Raw genomic sequence first — 19368 nt, 5'->3', positions numbered from 1 at the left:
CAGTAAGAATTGTGACGAGAACGTGTCAGATAGCTTTTGCTGCCGTTGACTCCAGTTGTTTTTCCGGTGTATTTAAGGGAGACTATTTTCAACTCTGCAGCTCCACTACTGGAGAAGCGCTTGCTTGCATGTCTCCTGCCGCATATCTTAACGTCTGCCTCTCCTTGATGCAAGGAGGTATGCTTTTTCAAAAGTAACTAGACGGCATTCCGATTAAAGCTAAGCGCGTTGCTTTTATTGTCTCCTTGTTGATCGTGTTGTGCGGAACATTTTAAAAACGAGGAACTCCGCAAATCGACGTATCGAGAGCAAGAACAGAACAAACTAGAGAAATCTGCTTCCACTTCGTCCGGCGATTATACACCGAGCATGCGGCAGTTTCATTATCATTTAGACTGCTATTGCAATGTTAGCGATACTTAAAAAGCGTGTTTGTTTTCACTGTCTGCTTAGTTTTAGTCATTAGAGCATGGCTTCTAGACAAACTGATCAATCATTTTAAGTGCACATCTTTCGAGAGGTCTTTCTCTTAGAGTGGGGAGGGGGGGGGGAGAAAGGACTGAAAATATTACAAAAATAATAGTCCAGTAACTTTAGCCAGTGTAGTCTCAAATTTCCTGTATCAGAATTTTGTATTATATTTTCCTAAATGTTATCTAAACCATGCTTGTTGGGGCGGGGTGGGTGGGAGGGGCTAAAATGGTACAGGACCCAAACCAGAGTCTTAGACTCTCTGCCATTGTCGTTTTGTGCCTTGGTGACTATTTCCCGGAGACCCAGTTGCCCTCCGATTGTGGGCACTTGCTTCCTTCCCCTGCCTCATAACAACCTCATGGCAGCTCACGTCCTTGTTTGCACTCTTAAAAGCGACTGCTTCCAAACTTGCCCACCAGGCGGTCCGCACTGGTTACAGATCGCAACGTGACCTTTTCTCTGGGACCCCTTCACCCCCCCTCCCCCGCACTACCCTCACACACTCCCTCTCCTGCCCTCCTCCTCCTCCCTCCCCCCCCCCCCCCCCCCCCCCCCCCCACACACACACACACACACCTCCCAGGTCGAAGGTTAGAACATGGCAGCTGAATTTAAAAAAAACAAAAAAACTTTTTATTAAAGAAGAGTATATTGTATCCTATTGTTATTGCTGGTTCCTGTAATGAAAGAAAATCACACTATCAATGCCTCATTACAAGGGGTGCAGCTATAACTATTCAACGTGGTATTTGATTGATAGACTGCAGAATTTCCAGCAGTTTCATTGTGAGGGTTCTCTCTTGTTAAATCATGAAAGCAATAGAGATTTTATTTTATCATCAATGGACACGTGTGACTGTTAATAGGATCAAATTGATGTCTGCAGTCTGTCCTCTGTCCGGGAAGACTGAATGCTAAGCTGTTTACTAAAAAAAAAAAGTGGAACTCTTGCACAGAACCTCCCATGGCGTGAAGTGTGTGCGCGGGGAGGGGGGAAGGGAGAGAGAGTGCTAGGAAAGATGCTGTTTTTTTTCCTCGTCTCCTCGCCCACATTCAGGGACAGATAGCTCAAAGGAGAGACTTGCTCCTGGCTGTGCATTCCTGGATTGTCCGTTTAGTGGCTTGCAACATTGAGCTGTCATTTCCTGATTGTTCTTGAAAAGGACCCAATTTTTATTCTAATCTCCCTCCGGCAGGTTGAGTTGGCCTGTTCGTGGGGCCTCCTCTGGACGCTCCGCGTTGAGGAGTTTTGATTATACAAGTTTGTTGCTGTTGGTATTCTGGTGGCATTTGTATTGGCTGTTATTACCCCATAAACTGTTTAGTGACTTGGGGATAGACTAAACTTGGGTCTTTTGGCCCATCTGCCCGTACTAGCCCTTTCCTCGAGCAATCCAAAATTGGCCTCTGGATGCGGGTTTCACTCAAACTTTCAAGACTTAAGATTGATGGATTTTTTTGGGGGGTTTGCCTACGGAGCAAAGGCAAGTAAATGGGAGTTGATTGAGGTAGAGATCAACCGTGATCTAATTGAATGGTGGAACAGGCTTGAAGGGCAGAATGGTGTGCTCTTGTTCTGATAGAGTTCGAGGCCCTGATACTGCACTCGCACGTGGCTGGGGAAGGTGTTGATCGAAGGCTGCCTCCTCACTTGTGCTAACCCATGTATCATTTGCTACACTTGTGCCGTGGATTCCCCATTGTTAAGAACATAGAACATACAGTGCAGAAGGAGGCCATTTGGCCCATAGAGTCTGCACCGACCCTCTTAAGCTCTCACTTCCAGCACATTTCCCTAACCCAATAACGTCTCCTAACCTTTTTGGACACGGGGCAATTTAGTGTGGCCAATCCACCTATCCTGCACATCTTCGGGTTGTGGGGGTGAAACCCACGCGAACACGGGGGGGGAATGTGCAAACTCCACACGGACAGTGACCCAGAGCCGGGATCGAACCTGGGACCTCGGCGCCGTGACACTGCAGTGCTATCACTGCGCCACGCCAATCCACCTAACCCGCACGTCTTTGGACTGTGGGAGGAAACCGGAGCACCCGGAGGAAACCCACGCACACACGGGGAGGATGTGCAGACGCCGCACAGACAGTGACCCAGCAGGGAATCGAACCTGGCGCTGTGAAGCCGCAGGGCTAACCACTATGCCTCCGTGCTGCCCTTGTTGAACCAGTGTATTCGCACGTCCGTGCCCCGCGCTTCCACGGTGCAGTGCTATGACATGGAGGGATTTGGAGTGTGGCTGTGTACGAGACTCCCGTGGGCCCAATAGCCCTGACGTTTGAGTCGGGAGATTAGGGCTTGCGCCAGTAAATGGGGTTTGTGTGTTTGCATTCGGCTCAGCTGCCATTGCCCCACAGATGAGACTGCTGAACTTCAGACCTAAGGCCCCTGTATCTGAGTAGGAGGTAAAGGTGCCGGGGTTGTTGGACCAGAACAAGACCAAACCTTGAATAGCCGCTTAGCACTACATTTGCTCTGTTACAAGGTATGAGCGTTGAATGAAAACAGGGTGATGAATTTAATCGCAAATTAGGAAGCTGATTTTTGGGGGTTCAGGCGTGATGCTGTGGAAGTCTGGATGTGAACTTGACCCTGACCCCATTTTTTTTTTCTTTTTACTATCTGCCTCCGTAAATCGCCCAACCAGATGTAGTCGAGACTCATTGTCATGTGTCTTGGTTGAGATTGAGAGCTTATCCCACAGGGGGATTATTGCTGGTACCGGTATCCTATTTAGGAGAAATTAGCCTGCTTGAGCTATTCCACGTTATCCAAATATTTCTTGTTTAGCTATTGGGCGGGGGGGGAGAGCGCATATGTACAAATCTCACTTGCAACGTTCAGGGTTGACCACCCCTAGGTTATGTGGGAAAGGATTCCACGTTGGAGAGCCAAAGAGGTTCCCAGCGAGTCCAGCGATGCTGATGCCTTCCATTAGCCGCCTGAATCAAAACCATTTATCTGTTGGGTTTGCAGCACGAGGGGAACCTGTAGAGTTTTTTAAAACTCCGCCTTCCCCTCCCTAATGCAAGGTGCATGCACGCACACTTACATATACACACACCCCTACATACTGATGTGCAAACACAGCCACAAGATGCTGATGTGTCTTGGACCTGTGTTTTTGTTGAAAGCAATTTGAGCCAAGCTGGAGGGGGGGGGGGGGTGTTGGCTTATGCTTTTTATATATAAAAAAAAAAAAATTTGAAAGTAAGGAGGAAACTTCAGCAGTTAAGCATTTTTTCTTTCCTTCTTTGCTAGGGGAAAGGGTTGGGCAGATTATGTATAGACTTTATATATTTTAAATAAGGTCTCCAACAGACCAAAACTGAATTCCTTCAATTTGTACAATTGATAATTGCAAAGCATTTAGATAATTGGTCTTGTATCGTTTTTAATAAAAGTGTAACATTGGCCTACTCTGATAATTGAGCCCATTGGTAGTTACCAGGCCTTTCAGGAAGGGGATTATTGCTGCAGTATTAAATCACTTGTTCCCCAATCGCTGGCTTTATATTTAAAAATATATATACATTTTTAAAACTCTTGAAATAACTTTATTTTTAAAATTGGAAAGGATCAGTTCTCAATCCGCCACAAGAATTTAACTTGGGGGGGAAGTGTCTCATTTTGCTTCTGTGAATTGAGAACATTTCTTTCTCTCTTGCCTTCTGGGAAAATAAATGAGATTCCAAACGATCAAAGGCACTGACGAGTGGCAAGTTGGAGGTTTCAGCAACTGCAGTTTCTGTTGAACAGATTAACGTTTTTCTTGATGGAGTTGGGTGTTGGTGAGGAGAAAGGAGGGCTTTTGTTGAACGGCTTGGGGTACAGCAGATGGGTTCTGTGCCAGAGACTTGTGAATATGTATTGTTGAGGAGCTCCTTTCAGTATATGCTTTATATCGCTCCTAAGATGTATAATATAAATTCACACATACATGGTGCTCGCTACCCTCCTGTAGCACACTGAAGGTAATGTGTTGTATCATTCTTTCATTGTAATATAATAAACATTTTTTTACATCATTTGGACTGCTATTGTTTTATGGTTGTATTTACATTTTTGAGATGCTCACAATGGGTTTTGGACTACAGATGACATTGCTCGATTTCTGGCTATGACTTTGGAATATTACCTGGTGGGATACTTCTGCTTTGTGTTAGTTTTTTTTAAAAAAATTTCGAGTACCCAATTCAGTGTGGCCAAGCCACCTACCCTGCACATCTTTGGGTTGTGAAGGCGAAACCCACGCAAACACAGGGAGACTGTGCAAACTCCTCACGGACAGTGAGGCTTTGTGTTAATAATAATCATAGAATTTACAGTGCAGAAGGAGGCCATTCGGCCCATTGAGTCTGCACCAGCTCTTGGAAAGAGCACCCCACCCAAGTCCAGACCTCCACCCTATCCCCAGTCACCCCACTCAGCACTTAAGTGCAATTTTGGACACTAAGGGCAATCTAGCTTGGCCAATCCACCTAACCTGCATATCTTTGGTCTGTGGGAGGAAACCGGAGCACCTGGAGGAAACCCACGCACACACTGGGAGAACGTGCAGACTCCGCACAGACAGTGACCCAGCGGGGGAATTGAACCTGGGACCCTGGAGCTATGAAGCAATTGTGCTAACCACCATGCTACCGTGCTGTCATTATCTTTATTGGTGTCACAAGTAGGCTTATGTTAAACTGCAATGAAGTTACTGTGAAAACCCCCCAGTTGCCACACTCTGCGCCTGGTCTACACTGAGGGAGAATTCAGAATGTCCAATTCACCTAACAAGCACGTATTTGGGGACCTGGAGGGAACCAACTCTTTCCCCCCCCCCCCCCCCCCCCGCCTCCGTTATAGAAATTGGGTAATTCTCTCTCTTTTCCCTCCCCCCAAACAATACTGCAATGTTACCGAATTGTAGAAGGTTTGGGAACAGAAAGAAGCCATTTGGCCCACAGGTTGGAAAATGAGCCTTCCAGCCTAATCCCAGTTTCCAGCATTTGTGGTCCGTGTGGGTTAAGGCACTTCAGGTGCATATCCAGCTACCTTTTAAATGAGTTGAGGGTTTCTGTCCAGCAGTGAGTTCCAGGCCATCACCACTCCCTGGGTGAAATTACTCATTTACCCTCTGTCCTTCGGGGCAAACCTCCTTCAAATAGTGACCCTCCTGGACCTTCCCCACACCCAAGTTCCTGCAGAGACACATCCTTTGGTGCTCCTGCTGAAGGAATACCAACGGATTTGGGGAACACCAGAACGTGCAAATAGTCAAACTACCCCTCGGGACACCCTTTACTCTGACTTGCAGAAGACCAGTTAATTCAATGGAAACAGTTTTGTAATCATGGAAAAGCTCAAGGGCCCATAATTTTCACAATGTTTAAAGCTGCTTGCTATTAAAAATCATCCAAATGCTTATAGAATTTACAGTGCAGAAGGAGGCCATTCGGCCCAACGAGTCTGAACTGGCCCTTAGAAAGAGCACCCTACTGAAGCCCACTTATCTACCCTATCCCCGTAACCCACACTTTGGACTAGAGATGACATTGCTCGATTTCTGGCTATGACTTTGGAATATTACCTGGTGGGATACTTCTGCTTTGTGTTAGTTTTTAAAATTTTTTTTCGAGTACCCAATTCAGTGTGGCCAATCCACCTACCCTACACATCTTTGGGTTGTGGAGGCGAAACCCACGCAAACACAGGGAGAATGTGCAAACTCTTCACGGACAGTGAGGCTTTGTGTTAATAATCATAAATATATCATAGAATTTACAGTGCAGAAGGAGGCCATTCGGCCCATCAAGTCTGCACCGGCTCTTGGAAAGAGCACCTCACACCTCCACCCTACTGAAGCCCACTTATCTACCCTATCCCCGTAACCCGCACTTAACATTTTTTGGACATGAAGGGCAATTTAGCACTCTCAATCCACCTAACCCGCACATCTTTGGACTGTGGGAGGAAACCGGAGGAAACCCACGCAGTCATGGGGAGAGCTTAGTCATGAATTGCAAATATCCCAAGTTGCTGGATGATTTGATGCACTCAGTTATCATCAGCCTCCCTATGTGTTAGATATTTGCAACCGCTGCGTATTAATTGCCCTTTATACATTACCAGTGCTAGAAAGTTGGATGTGGTACTTAACAGCGTAAGCACTCTTGCATTCCAGCAATGTGATTCAACATCCCTGACCCCAAAAAGGGAATAGCTGAAACTGGAATCTAATCCCTGCAGGTACTAAACTTTTCTTGGAAAGTATATATTTTAATTCTTGATATATTTTCCTATTCTACAATCCAATTTCTTCACATCTCTTTTTTTGTACCCTGGTGAGGTAATAATGGGGAACAGAGATGGTGGAGGCACTGAATATTTTGTCTGTCTTCACTGTAGAGGATAATTTGAAAAATTCCAAAAAAACTGCAGAGGAAAACTATCACTAAGGAGAAGGTATTGAATAAACTAATGGGAGTAAAGGCAGATAAGTCTCCAGGACCTGATGGCCTGCAGCCCAAGATATTAAAGGAGGTGGCAGCAGAGATAGTGGATGCATTGATTATGATATTTCAAAATTCCCTGGATTCTGTCCCGGTGGATTGGGCTAAGGCCCCTATTCAAAAAGTGAGGCAAAAGGGGGGAAACTATAGAATTTGACCTCTGTGGTAGTGAAGTTGCTGGAATCAATCGTTAAGATGACTGAACATTTGGAAAGACCAAGCTCAATCCACCATTGTCAGCATGGTTTTATGAAGGGTAAGCCATGCTTGATGAACTTTCTCAAGTTCTTTGAAGATGTAACCAGCGAGGTGGGCAACGTGGTACATTTAGACTTCCAGAAAGCATTGGACAAGGTGCCGCATAAAAGACTGATCCAGAAGGTGAGATAACGGGATTGGGGGTAGAGTACTAGGTTGGATTGAGGATTGACTGACTGATAGCAGAGTGTCTTTCTCTGGCTGGCGAACTGTAACTAGCAGGGTGCTGCAGGGTCAGTCCTCGAACCTCGGCTGTTTATAATCTATATATGATCTGCAAGCAGGGACAGAGTATTATATTGCAAAATTTGTGGATGGTACTAAAATAGGTGGGAAAGCAGGCAGTGGATACAGATAGGCTAGGAGATTGGGTCAAAATATGGCAAATAGAGTTTAATGAGGTTATCCATTTTAGGGCAGCATGTGTCGCAGTGGTTAGCACTGGGACTGCGGTGCTGAGGACCTGGGTTCGAATCCTGGCCGAGTCACTGTCCGTTTGGAGTTTGCACATTCTCCCCATGTCTGCGTGGGTTTCACCCCCACAATCCAAAGATGTATTGGTTAGATGGATTGGCCAGGCTCAAATTGCCCCTTAATTGGGGGGAAAAAAATTTATTGGGTACTCTTAAATTTTAAAAAATAAGAAAAAAAAGTTATCCATTTTGGCTGGAAAAAAAAAGGTAAGTTATCTAAATGGAAAGCAGATTCAAAATGCGTCTGGGCAGAGGGATCTGGGTGGCTTTGTTCATTAATCGCAGTCGGCATGCAGGTAGAGCATGTAATAAAGGCAAATGGAATTTTAGTGTTTATTGCAAAAGGACTGGACTTTTAAATGTGAAGAAGATTTACTGCAATTGTATAAGGTGTTGGTGAGACCAGATCTGTGTCCAGTTTTGGTCTCCTTATTTGAGGAAGGATGTGGTCGCATTGGAGGCAGATCAGAGGAGGTTCACCAGATTGATTCTGTGGATGAAAGGGTTGACGAACGAGGAGAGATTAAAGTTTGGGCTTGTACTTGCTGGAGATTGAGGGGATCTGATTGAGGCATATAAATACCAGGAGGAATTGATAACGTAAATGTAGACCAAATGTTGGCGATCTAGAATGAGAGGTCACAGATATAGGTTGAGAGATGGTAGATTTAAAACTGAGATGAGGACTACTTCTCGCAGTGGGTGGTGAATTTGTGGAACTTGCTGCCCCATAGTGCGGTGAAATCTGAATCATTAACTGGTTTAAAGGAACTGGATATATTTCTGATTTTAGAAAACGGGTTGAAGGGATATGGGGAACAGGTAGGGATGTGGATGCAACTAGGAAGGGATGAGTCATGATCTGATTAAATGGCGGAGCAGACGCAAAGGGTTGAATTGCCTACTGCTCCTAGTTCGTGTACCCATTCACTTTATTGCCTCCTCTGTTGTTCATCTAGTTCCTTCTCAATCGCTTAATTCTCATCTCCTCATCCAATCATTCACCAACATGCCAGATATTTTGTTGCCTTCAACATGCTGTTACCAACTTGCACTTGCAGCAACTTGCAAAATATTTTTGAGCAGGATAGAGGAGAAAGTGTGATGGTAAACAGTGTGCTGGACCACTACAGCGAAGTCTGGGCCAATATTTTTACTAAATCACCAGTCACGATAAAAGATACATTCTCAAGATAGTGAGAATTGTGGGTAGATGTCCCATCACACGCATGTCACCTATGTTTCCCCACCCACCACCACCCCGGGTGCAGTTCAGGAACTGCCATAAATGCTGCTTCGGGCATGTACCTACAAAGTCAATGGGCAATTTTGTCTGCATAGTCGGTGACCAAAGCTAAAACTGAGAAATGTTGATTCAGTTCCTAAATACCAACTTGCTGAGCTTCCCATTAAAGTAACTTTTAATTGTTTCCTTCCAGCTATTTTGGCCCAAGATATTTATTGCTGAAGATTTGGTATTTTGGACTGTTTTAGGGATCTTGAAAGAGTGCATTGCCTTCCATCTACCTATGATGTCTGTGAATGTCAGTAAAACTGAAGCCCATTGTTCGGAGGCTACCAATTCTGGCTTGGGTTAATTCCTGGAGGCTTCATCATTCGATTCCCGACTTGGGTCACTGTTTGTGCGGAGTCTGCATGTTCTCCCCGTGTCTGTGTGGGTTTCCTCCGGGTGCTCTGGTTTCCTCCCACAAGTCCCCAAAGACGTACTTGTTAGGTGAATTGGACATTCTGAATTCTCCCTGAACAGGCGCCGACCAGGGGATTTTCACAGTGAATGTCATTACAGTGTTAATGTAAGCCTACTTGTGACAATAATAAAGATTATCTATCCTGTTCAATACCACCTCAAAGAATGCTAATAAATTTGTCAGGCATAATTTCCCCTTCATGAAGCCATGTGGATATTGTGCATTTCTAAATGCTCTGCTATTACATCCTCTTTAATGGACTCTTAATATTTTCCCAGTCACAGATGTTAAGGCCTTTAGTTACTTCGTTTTTGTCTCCCTCCTTTTTTGAATAAAGGTGTTACATTGGCAGTTTCCCAATCCTCTGGGCCTTTCCAGAATTTAAGGATTCTTGGAAGATTACTATTATCTCTGGAGCTACTTCCTGTAATATCCAAGGATGCAGGCCATCAGGTCCAAGGGACGTCAGCCTTTAGCTCCATCGGTTTCTCTCGTATTTTCCCCAGTGATTGTTATCGTATTTATTTCCTGCCCCCCCACCCCTGATTTTGCATTTTCCACCATGAAGACTGACACAAAGTATTTATTTAACTCCTTTGCCATTTCCTGGTTCCCCAATATTATTTCCCCAATCTCATTCTCTACAGGGCCTATGTTCAGTTCAGCCTCTCTTCCTTTTTATATATTTAAAGAATCTCTTGTCTGTTTTTATCACTTGCCATTTTACCCTCGCAGTTTAGCTGCTCCCTCTATTAATTTTTTGATCATCTCGGTAGCACAGTTGCCTCACAGCTCCAGGGTCCCAAATTCAGTTCCAGGCTTGGGTCACGTGTCTGTGTGGAGTCTGCACATTCTCCCCGTGGGTTTCCTCCCACAGTTCAAAGATGTGCAGGTTAGGTGGATTGGCTATGCTAAATTGCCCTTAGTGTCCAAAAAGGTTAGGTGGGGTTACTGGGTTTCATGTGTGGGGCTTAAGTGGGGTGCTATTTCCAAGGGCCGGTGCAGACTCAATGGGCCGAATGGCCTCCTTCTGTACTGTAGATTCTATGATATTTCTATATTTGGTTGGTTTTTCCCAATCCCCTAGCTTACCACATTGTGGTTTTTTTCAGTTTAATACTATCCTTCACTTCCTTGGATGACCATGATTGATTTATCCTCTTCCTCACAGGGATATATTTTTGTTGTGAGTCATCAACTATTTTCAGAAACATCTGCCATTGCCAAACCCCTTTCACAGTCCACTCCAGCCAACTCTGCCATCATTCCTTTATAATTATCCTCATCTTTTAAGTGTAGCACAGTTGTTTCTGACCCAAGTTTCTCACTCTCAAATTGAATGTTAAATTCTACCGTGGTGTAGTCAGTGCTTCCTAGGGCATTAAAAAAAATAAAAACAAAGTTAGAGTACCCAATTATCTTTTTTTCAAATTAAGGGGCAATTTAGCGTGGCCAATCCACCTAAACTGCACATCTTTGGGTTGTGGGGGTGAAACCTATGCAGATACAAGAATGTGCAAACTCCACACGGACAGTGACCCAGGGCCGGGATTCGAACCCGGGTCCTCAGCACCGTGAGGCAGCGGTGCTAACCACTGTGCCGCCCACCTCGGGGAGCTTTTGCTGAGGTTTATTAAACCTGCATCATTACACATTCTGCAGCAGTCTTTACTGCATTATTAAAACTGACCACGGCAGTTTGAGACCTTGCTCTGCACAGGTTTGCAATATCTACATTACACTTTACAATTTTTACTGGCTGAAAAGTAATTTCAGATTATCCAGTGTTATAACGGTGCTACGTAAGTGCAAGTCTTTTTTCCCCCGATTCCCAAGTCTAGACTGAATCCTCACAGGTTTTCAGGCCTTCAGCTAACAACAGATTCCTTCTTCAGGAGGAAAGCTTAGAATATGGACAGCATGGCACACCAGGGGATGCTTATCTGGACGAGCTCCTCCCACTGCTGCTGAAAAGTCAACATTTCACGGACTGTTCGAGTTGACATTTATTATACATTAAGAAAGGTGGTTCCGAAGATTTGACAAGACTATTAAATCTTTAGAAATTCTTTTTCTAAAAATACAGAATTAATCAGTAAACTTTACCCGTTCGGTTAGATGACAATAGCATGTTAAACAGATTTTAGCAGCAAGGGTTTGTACAAAAAGTTATTTTTGAGATCTTGAGGAAACCTGCCAGCACTCCAATCGCCCTTTTTATCTTACAGACCGAGGGGGGGGAGGGAGGAGGGGGGTGGGGAGGGAGGAGGGGGGTGGGGAGGGAGGGAAGAAAGATGAACAGTTTGAGTTACATGAGCAGAGAAAACCTGTTGGAAATATACAGCAGCAGGAAAAGAAAACAGGTGGACGGGACGCTTCAGGAGAACTTGAACCTGTAAAGCCGCAAGCTAGAGGGCTAGACAAAACTAAACGGTGGGAGGATAAACACATACAAAGAAAGTCTTTCCCTCCCCCTTCATACCATTCAGCTCTGTAGAAGGACTCCAATTATCTTCCAGGTCGATGGAACATACAAAGATGAGGAGGCCATTTAGGCCCCCCACGCTGTTCTGCCATTCAAACAGTTCAAGGATTTAAATAAATGATCAAGCATCGGATTACGATGGACAAGCTAACATCGGAAACGTCGCCATATTTTCAAATATTAACGCAGCGGCTGTCTACGGCCAGGATTTACTTTGGTAGCTGGATTGTCTAGTTCTGATGTTTTACTTTCCCGTTCAATACGTAAAATATTAAAATTAATTTGAGAAATATGGTCTAACACGACGTATCAAAGCTCTGTACCTTGGACCTACACAACTGAGAAGACCTCTTGAAGTTAGGCTGAAAAAATATTTAAAATAAATAATTCAGCACCCGATTAAGAACAGATCAGACAAAATTTCATTTTTTTAAAAACTCAGTGCCCAGTTTAGCCCAGGGGGAAAAAAAAAATACAAAATGCCCAGAAAAAGAACCCACATCAATTCTTCCGAACGGAATGTTCATTTTCGTCAGTGTTTACGGGCGATGCTGGCTGCGAGTCGCTTCGTTATCAAGGGCTGAACTCTGATTTGCTTAAAAGAATATTCCAAGCTTTTTAAAATAAATTTAAAAATGAACAGATCGCTTGACTGAATCTAGAGTTATTGGGAAAGATGGAAAATGTCACAAAGCCTCGGCAAGTTGTTTCAAAAAGGCCGGGTAACCTCTCTGCACCTGTATTCCTTTAATCCGTTATGAATACTAAGACTTCCAGTAAAAATGAATGTTTCTATCCTGGGACATAGTAAAAGTGACAAAATAATAACGCTGTAAACTTTCAGTGCAGGTGAACAAAGACCATTCTGACATTTGGTGCGCGCAAAGAACAATTTTAGAAAATGTCATTATCAAAAGGCCGAAAGTTGCAATTTGCGGTCAAGGTCTTTCTTCCTGGTTCAGACAAACTGTTTTGCCTTCTGTGGTGCTGCTTTGGACGCCAGGTCCTTTGCCTTCTCGGTGGCTGCCAGCGCAGTCCCCTTTGCCTTCTCGGTGGCCTCTTTCGCAGTTTCCTTTAAAGTTTTAGGCGGCAACTCACCTGAGAGAATTACAGGAAAATACAATCAGCTAAGTAAACAGGGCGACAACTGAATTGCCAAACGTATCTAAGAAATTCTTAGTCTTACAACACCAAGTTAAAGTCCAACAGGTTTGTTTCGAATCATTAGCTTTCGGAGCGCAGCTCCTTCCTCAGGTGACTCAGAAAGGAGCAGTGCTCCGAAAGCTAGTGATTCGAAACAAACCTGTTGTTGTAAGACTTCTTACTGTGTTCACCCCAGTCCAACGCCGGCATCTCCACATCATATCTAAGAAGGAGTTTACTCATTACTAATTTGGCAAAATCCTAAATACTCCCAGCCACGATCTAACATCTCAAAAATAATTGTTTTTGTTTATGACAAAGGATCTAATTGACCTGAAACCTCTGCTCCACCAGCGCTGCCAGATCTGCCGAGCATTTTGTCTTTCTTTCAGATTTCCAGCACCCACAAATAATCTTTCAATGTTGCAGCCATAGTTTAAACGAGTTGTTAAACCCAGTTCCACTGATTCCTGGAGTGAAGAGGCTGGCCTCTTGGGGAAAGGTTGGACAGATTGGACCTGTATCCACTGGAGTTTAGAAGAATGAGAGGTCATCTTACCGAAATATAAAAGATCCTACGGGATCTTGATATACATCCACCTTGACAGGGTGGATGTATATTATTTAAATGGAGAGAGATGATAGAACTCTGTATAATAACCTTTATTGTCACAAGTAGGCTTAAATTAACACTTCAATGAAGTTACTGTGAAAAGCTCCTAGTCGCCACATTCCAGCACCTGTATGTTTGTATGTTTAAAGGGTGGCATGTGGCGCAGTGGTTAGCACTGGGACTGCGGCGCTGAGGACCCGGGTTCGACCCTGGCTCTGGGTCACTGTCCATGTGGAGTTTGCACATTCTCCCCGTGTCTGCGTGGGTTTCACCCCCACAACCCAAAGATGTGCAGGGTAGGTGGGTTGGCCACACCAAATTGCCCCTAAAATTTGAAAAAAAATAATTGGGTACTCTAAATTAAAAAAAAAATGTTTGCATGTTTAAGGAGGTGTTTTAAGATCCCATGGTACTATGTGAAGGGCTAACCAACCTTCAACCCCTTCCATGAAAACAATGTCTGGCCACTGCTCTCTGTGGGACTTTGCTATGTGTGAATTGATTCATATTTGCTTAAGCCACACCAGCTTCCAGTTGTCTTTTGCTGTGCTCCTTCGGCAGCCCAAACATATGACATCTACCATCGCCACGTTCTGCCGCACACTGCCTGACTTGGAAATATATTGCCCTTCCTTCACCGTCGCTGGGTCAGAATCCTGGAACTCCCAAACATCGTGGGCATACCGAACCACAAGGACTGCAGTGGTAAGGCGGCGGCTGCTTGAAGGGATGTGCAATAAGTATCGACCTTGCCGGTGCAGGGCGGCGCGGTGGTGCAGTGGTTAGCACTGCTGCCTCACTGCGCCGAGGACCCGTGTTCGATCCCGGCCCCGGGTCACTGTCCGTGTGGAGTTTGCACATTCTCCCCATGTCTGCGTGGGTCTCACCCCCACAACCCAAAGCTGTGCAGGGTAGGTGGGTTGGCCACGCTAAATTGCCCCTCATTGGAAGTGACACTTACATCCCTTGAACGCATTAAAAAAAACTTTTTAATCAAGTGTATTGGGAAGAGTTCAGAAAATGAGGGGAAATTTCTTCACCCAGAGAGTGGTCGGCCTGTAGAATTTGTTACCACAGCAAGTAGTTGGGTCTAAAACATTGCATGTTTTCAAGAAGCAGTTAGATATAGCACTTGGGGCGAAGGACATCAAATGGCAGCAGTGGCACAGTGGTTAGCACAGTTGCTTCCCAGCTCCAGGGTCCCAGTTTCGATTCCCGGCTTGGGTCACTGTCCATGCGGAGTCCGCACATTCTCCCCGTGTCTGCGTGGGTTTCCTCCGGGTGCTCCGGTTTCCTCCCACAGTCCAAGATGTGCAGATTAGGTGGATTGGCCATGCTAAACTGCCCTTAGTGTCCAAAAAGGGGAGGCGGGGTTACGGGGATAGGGTGGAGGTGTCGGGATAGGGTGGAGGTGTGGGCTTAGGTAGGGTGCTCTTTCCAAGGGCCGGGGCAGATTCAATGGGCCGAATGGCCTTCTTCTGCACCGTAAATTCTATGACATGGATGGGAAAGCGGGATTAGGCTATGGAGTTGGATGACCAGCCATGATCATAATGAAGGGCTGAATGGCCTCCTCCTGCTCCTATCTTCTATGTTACCTGCATAAATGTAAGTTCATTCTTCTGACTGAAATGGTGGGTGAGGAGAAGAGAAATCATCTTCCAGGAATGGTCCCTGGATAGTGAAAAGGAACGGCGACTGATTCCTATGAGGAGGTGGCGTACAGTGAGCCTATATCCTCTGGTGTTCAAAGGATTGAGAGGTGATCTTATTGAAATGTGCAAAAAAAGGATAGATGTGGAGAGCCAGCGAGTGTCTAGAGCTAGGGTTCCGGGGATCTAAATTGGACATCTCCTGGAAATGGCACAGGGAATGATACAGTGCTAAAAGTGGCCTGCTAACTGTAAGGCAGGCTGCACACCAGTGTTCTTCTGTTTGCTTATCAGAACAATTGCTGTGTTCAATCTCCGTTAGTCACAATGTTTTCATGGTCTGCACAACTCAGCAGGGGGCCCAAAATAGTAACTTCCTAATCTTAAATCTAGTCTGTACTTGGTAAAGGGAAGCACACTCTGGCTGGAAGTCGTACAGGAAGTGATTGTGGCCTGGGAAAGGAAAGAATGGGTCAACATGGGAGAGAATAGGCATCAAGGTTTTCAGATGCTGCACCAGAGGCCTGAAAAGAGGTGGAAGCGAGGAGAGCTAAGCTGTATTCGCAGGGGAACAGGAGGGGCAAGATGTTCAATAACCTTCAAGGTAAATGAATGGATCTTTAGATACCCTATCCTATTAACTGCATCATTCCCCTCATACACCCAAGGTGGGAGATGATTGTGTAGTGGTAACGTCACTGGATTAGCAATCCAAAGGCACATGCTAATTCTCTGGGTTCAAAGTCTACCACAGAAGCCAGTAAAATGTGAATTCTGTCAATAAATCTACAATTGAAAAGGTAGTCTCAGTAATGATGACCGAGAAACTACCATCGATTGTTGTAAAAACCCACTTGGTTCACTAATGTCTTTTAGGGGAAGAGGACTGCAAATTACTGCCTGGTCCGGCCTACATGCAAGTTGTAGCCACCTGGGTTGGCCACTTCCCGACTTAAAATGGAGAACCGCAAAGGCTGAAGGGAAATTCAGCCAACACAGGCAAAGACGAGCAAATACAGAAATCATGTGGTTTGAAACCTGTAAGAAACCAGACAGCACTGAAACCAGCAGCCATCTGCATAGTAATGAGCAAGTCCAAGGCACAATTGCAACAGTCAAGGTGAATAAAGCCAAGCCAGACTCCTCGGCGCCAGCAGGAGCCAAGACAAAGGAAGGCCAATGGACATTTAGGGACTGCCCAGCGATCAGGGAACAACTCCAGTATTGGAGAAATCGATCCAAGTTGATCGGAACGCAGCCCAATCACTTGGAACCAGGTACGGAGTCCGCCCCGAAGGGCGGGAAGCCCCTGGGGACTATAAAGTAAAGCCCCCAAGTTCAAATCGCCCTTCTTGGCAGGGTCACTCAGCAACGCGAAGCAACCCCCGAGAGTGAACTGTCCAGCGGCCGCCAACCAAGTAAGTCTCCAGTCAACGCTCGCTACGAGATAGGTGCTCCTAGCTACCAGTCCATACCAGCTTTGAATCCTGCAGACTCAGGACCTGAACGAAAGGCCATTTGTTCCCCTGACCTGGTGGCCTAGTCCGAAGTTAAGTATAGGCCTTTTAGCGATAGGAATAGCCTAGAAAGTAGAGTTTATGCATGAGTAGTGATTTACTGTGTATAATAAATGTGTTTTGATTTGAATCTTACTAATTGGTGGACTGAGTTATTGATCATTACTTGAACTTGAACCTCGTGGTGGTATCATAAAGATACCTGGCGACTCTAGAGCAAAGGTTAAACAAACAGAGCAAATTACGAATTATGAGCCAACCAAAAGTTAGCAACAGAGTCCAGACCCACAGCAAGGTGGTCGACTCTTAACTGCCCTCTGAAGTGCGCAGGCAAACCGCCAAGTTCAAGGGCAATCAGGGTTGGGCAGCAAATGCCAGCACAGCCAGTGACACCCCCATCCCAGGAAAGAACAAAGAATAAAAATCACATTGGCAACACTCACCCACCAACAATGTCCATCAGTCAGGATTCTTAGAACATGGAGTGCAGGCCATTCGGCCCATCGAGTCTGCACCGACCCACTTAAGCCCTGACTTCCACCCTATCCCCGTAACCCAATAACCCCACCTAACCTTTTTGGTCACTAAGGCCAATTTATCACGGCCAATCCACCGAACCTGCACGTCTTTGGACTGTGGGAGGAAACCGGAGCACCCGGAGGAAACCCACACAGACGCGGGGAAGAACGTGCAGACTCCGCACAGACAGTGATCCAGCGGGGAATTGAACCATGGACCCTGGCGCTGCGAAGCCACAGTACTATCCACTTGTGCTACCGTATTGCCCAAACCACACAACTCGCCCTCACACACTTGGCCACTGCTGCAAGCCTCAGACCCACATCTTTTAGATACTGTCAGTTACTGAACCATGACAACCACATCATTCAAACACATTCATTCATGACCTTTGCTGATTTACAAGCCACAGCGGTTTTACTTCCTGCTCCACCCACCTCTCAGCACACCGTTACCCTTGTACCGTTTACCTTTCTGATACCCAAGAACTGCAAACTGGCCAAGGATTGGAGAGAGAACAAGAGGAGGTTATGATGAATACACACTGTTGCTTGATTTCACACTTGCAGACATCACCTTAGATACAGAGACTGTGCATCTTAGCAGAAAGATTAGAGGTGGGATCTGCACATGGCGAGACAACGGACAATTGCTCACTGCAGACAGGGCAGTGGGAAAGGAGTGTTGGCGTCAGCTCATTGGACAGCAAGATCGTACAGGATTCCTGCTGCAGCGAACTCGGATGATGACTCAAAGAGGCTGGCTACAGAAGGTGGTAGATGAACAATACACAGTCAAATACTCTGTGCATTGGGAAGCCCGCCAGAAAGCCTGCACTCAATGTCAAGGAGCATGGAGGGGTGGAGGATCAACTTGGCACAAGACCTTGTTCAGAGCTTGGAGGCAATGCTTTCCAAAAACGAAGACTACCGCCACAAGCACACTTGTGGACTCAATCAAGAATCAGCTTCCATTGCAACACAAACAGCTTGTAACAAAAGTGGACTCCCACACTGTTCTCACCAACACTCAGTATGCTTGTTTTTGTGGGCTGCAGCATTCAAAAGGACTTGGCAGGGTGTCACAGCTGTACAGCAACCTGTGCTCCGAACAGAGGCTCCCTCGAGGCTCGTTTGGAGAGCTGGTGCAGACATGATGGGCCAAATGGCCTCCTTCTGCACTGGGAAATCTGCTCTTCTCTCTCAGAATGGTAGTATTTGTTTACCCATCACTGTCTCAGCAGCAGCGCCCTTGCTGTTGTGGGCCAGTCAGCCACGTCCGTGACTGCCCCAAACCGCCTGCAGTCTCCTCCATTGACAGTCAGCAGCTTTCCACCAGCTGTCCTGCATCAGTCACCATCTCTATCAGAGTCATTTTCAGCACGGTAGCACAGTGTTTAGCACAGTGGCTTCACAGCTCCAGGGTCCTAGGTTCGATTCCCGGCTTGGGTCACTGTTTGTGCGGAGTCTGCACGTTCTCCCCAGGTCTGCGTGGGTTTCCTCCGGGTGCTCCGGTTTCTTCTCACAAGTCCCGAAAGAGGTGCTGTTAGGTGGATTGGCCATGCTAAATTGCCCTTAGTGTCCAGAAAAGGTTAGGTGTGGTTACGTGGAGGTGTGGGCTCAAGTAGGGTGCTCTTTACAAGGGCCGGTGAACACTTGATGGGCCGAATCGCCTCCTTCTGCACTGTAAATTCCAATGTGTCTGAGACCTCAACTGGTGTGTTCAGTGCTGGGCGCCATACTTCAGGAAAGGTGTGAAGGTTTGAGAGAGGATGCAGAAAAGCTTCATGATAATGGTTCCAGGATGAGAAACTTCAGTTATGATGATAGATTGGCAAAGCTGGCTATGTTCTGGTTATTCATCCTTTGGTTTGTCCTGGTACCTCAAATGCAGCTGACACAATGCACTACCACGCAATGAAGGCATCAAGACGGCTGCCACGAAACTGGGCATCAACCTGCATGATCCTCTGCCCAAGGTCACAACATCAGCTGGATGTGGAGGGAG

At 45.9% G+C, this 19368-nt stretch overlaps 1 protein-coding gene across 4 annotated transcripts in view; it reads right to left on the bottom strand.

Annotated features, from left to right (window-relative positions):
- Window positions 1-11420: 11420 nt before the first annotated feature.
- The window catches only part of LOC140429101 (PRELI domain-containing protein 1, mitochondrial-like), a 47405-nt gene continuing 39457 nt past the window's right edge, over window positions 11421-19368 (bottom strand). For all 4 annotated transcript variants that reach the window (XM_072515673.1, XM_072515674.1, XM_072515672.1 and 1 more), the window contains one exon: window positions 11421-13015. In XM_072515673.1, the coding sequence (XP_072371774.1) occupies window positions 12876-13015 (140 nt within the window). In that variant the 3' untranslated portion in view covers window positions 11421-12875. The remainder of the gene's footprint in view (window positions 13016-19368) is intronic.

Source organism: Scyliorhinus torazame, chromosome 9 (genome assembly GCF_047496885.1).
Source record: "Scyliorhinus torazame isolate Kashiwa2021f chromosome 9, sScyTor2.1, whole genome shotgun sequence".
NCBI lineage: Eukaryota > Metazoa > Chordata > Chondrichthyes > Carcharhiniformes > Scyliorhinidae > Scyliorhinus > Scyliorhinus torazame.
The sequence above is the reverse complement of the archived record's forward strand: the minus strand, read 5'-3'. Positions and strand labels throughout refer to the sequence as shown.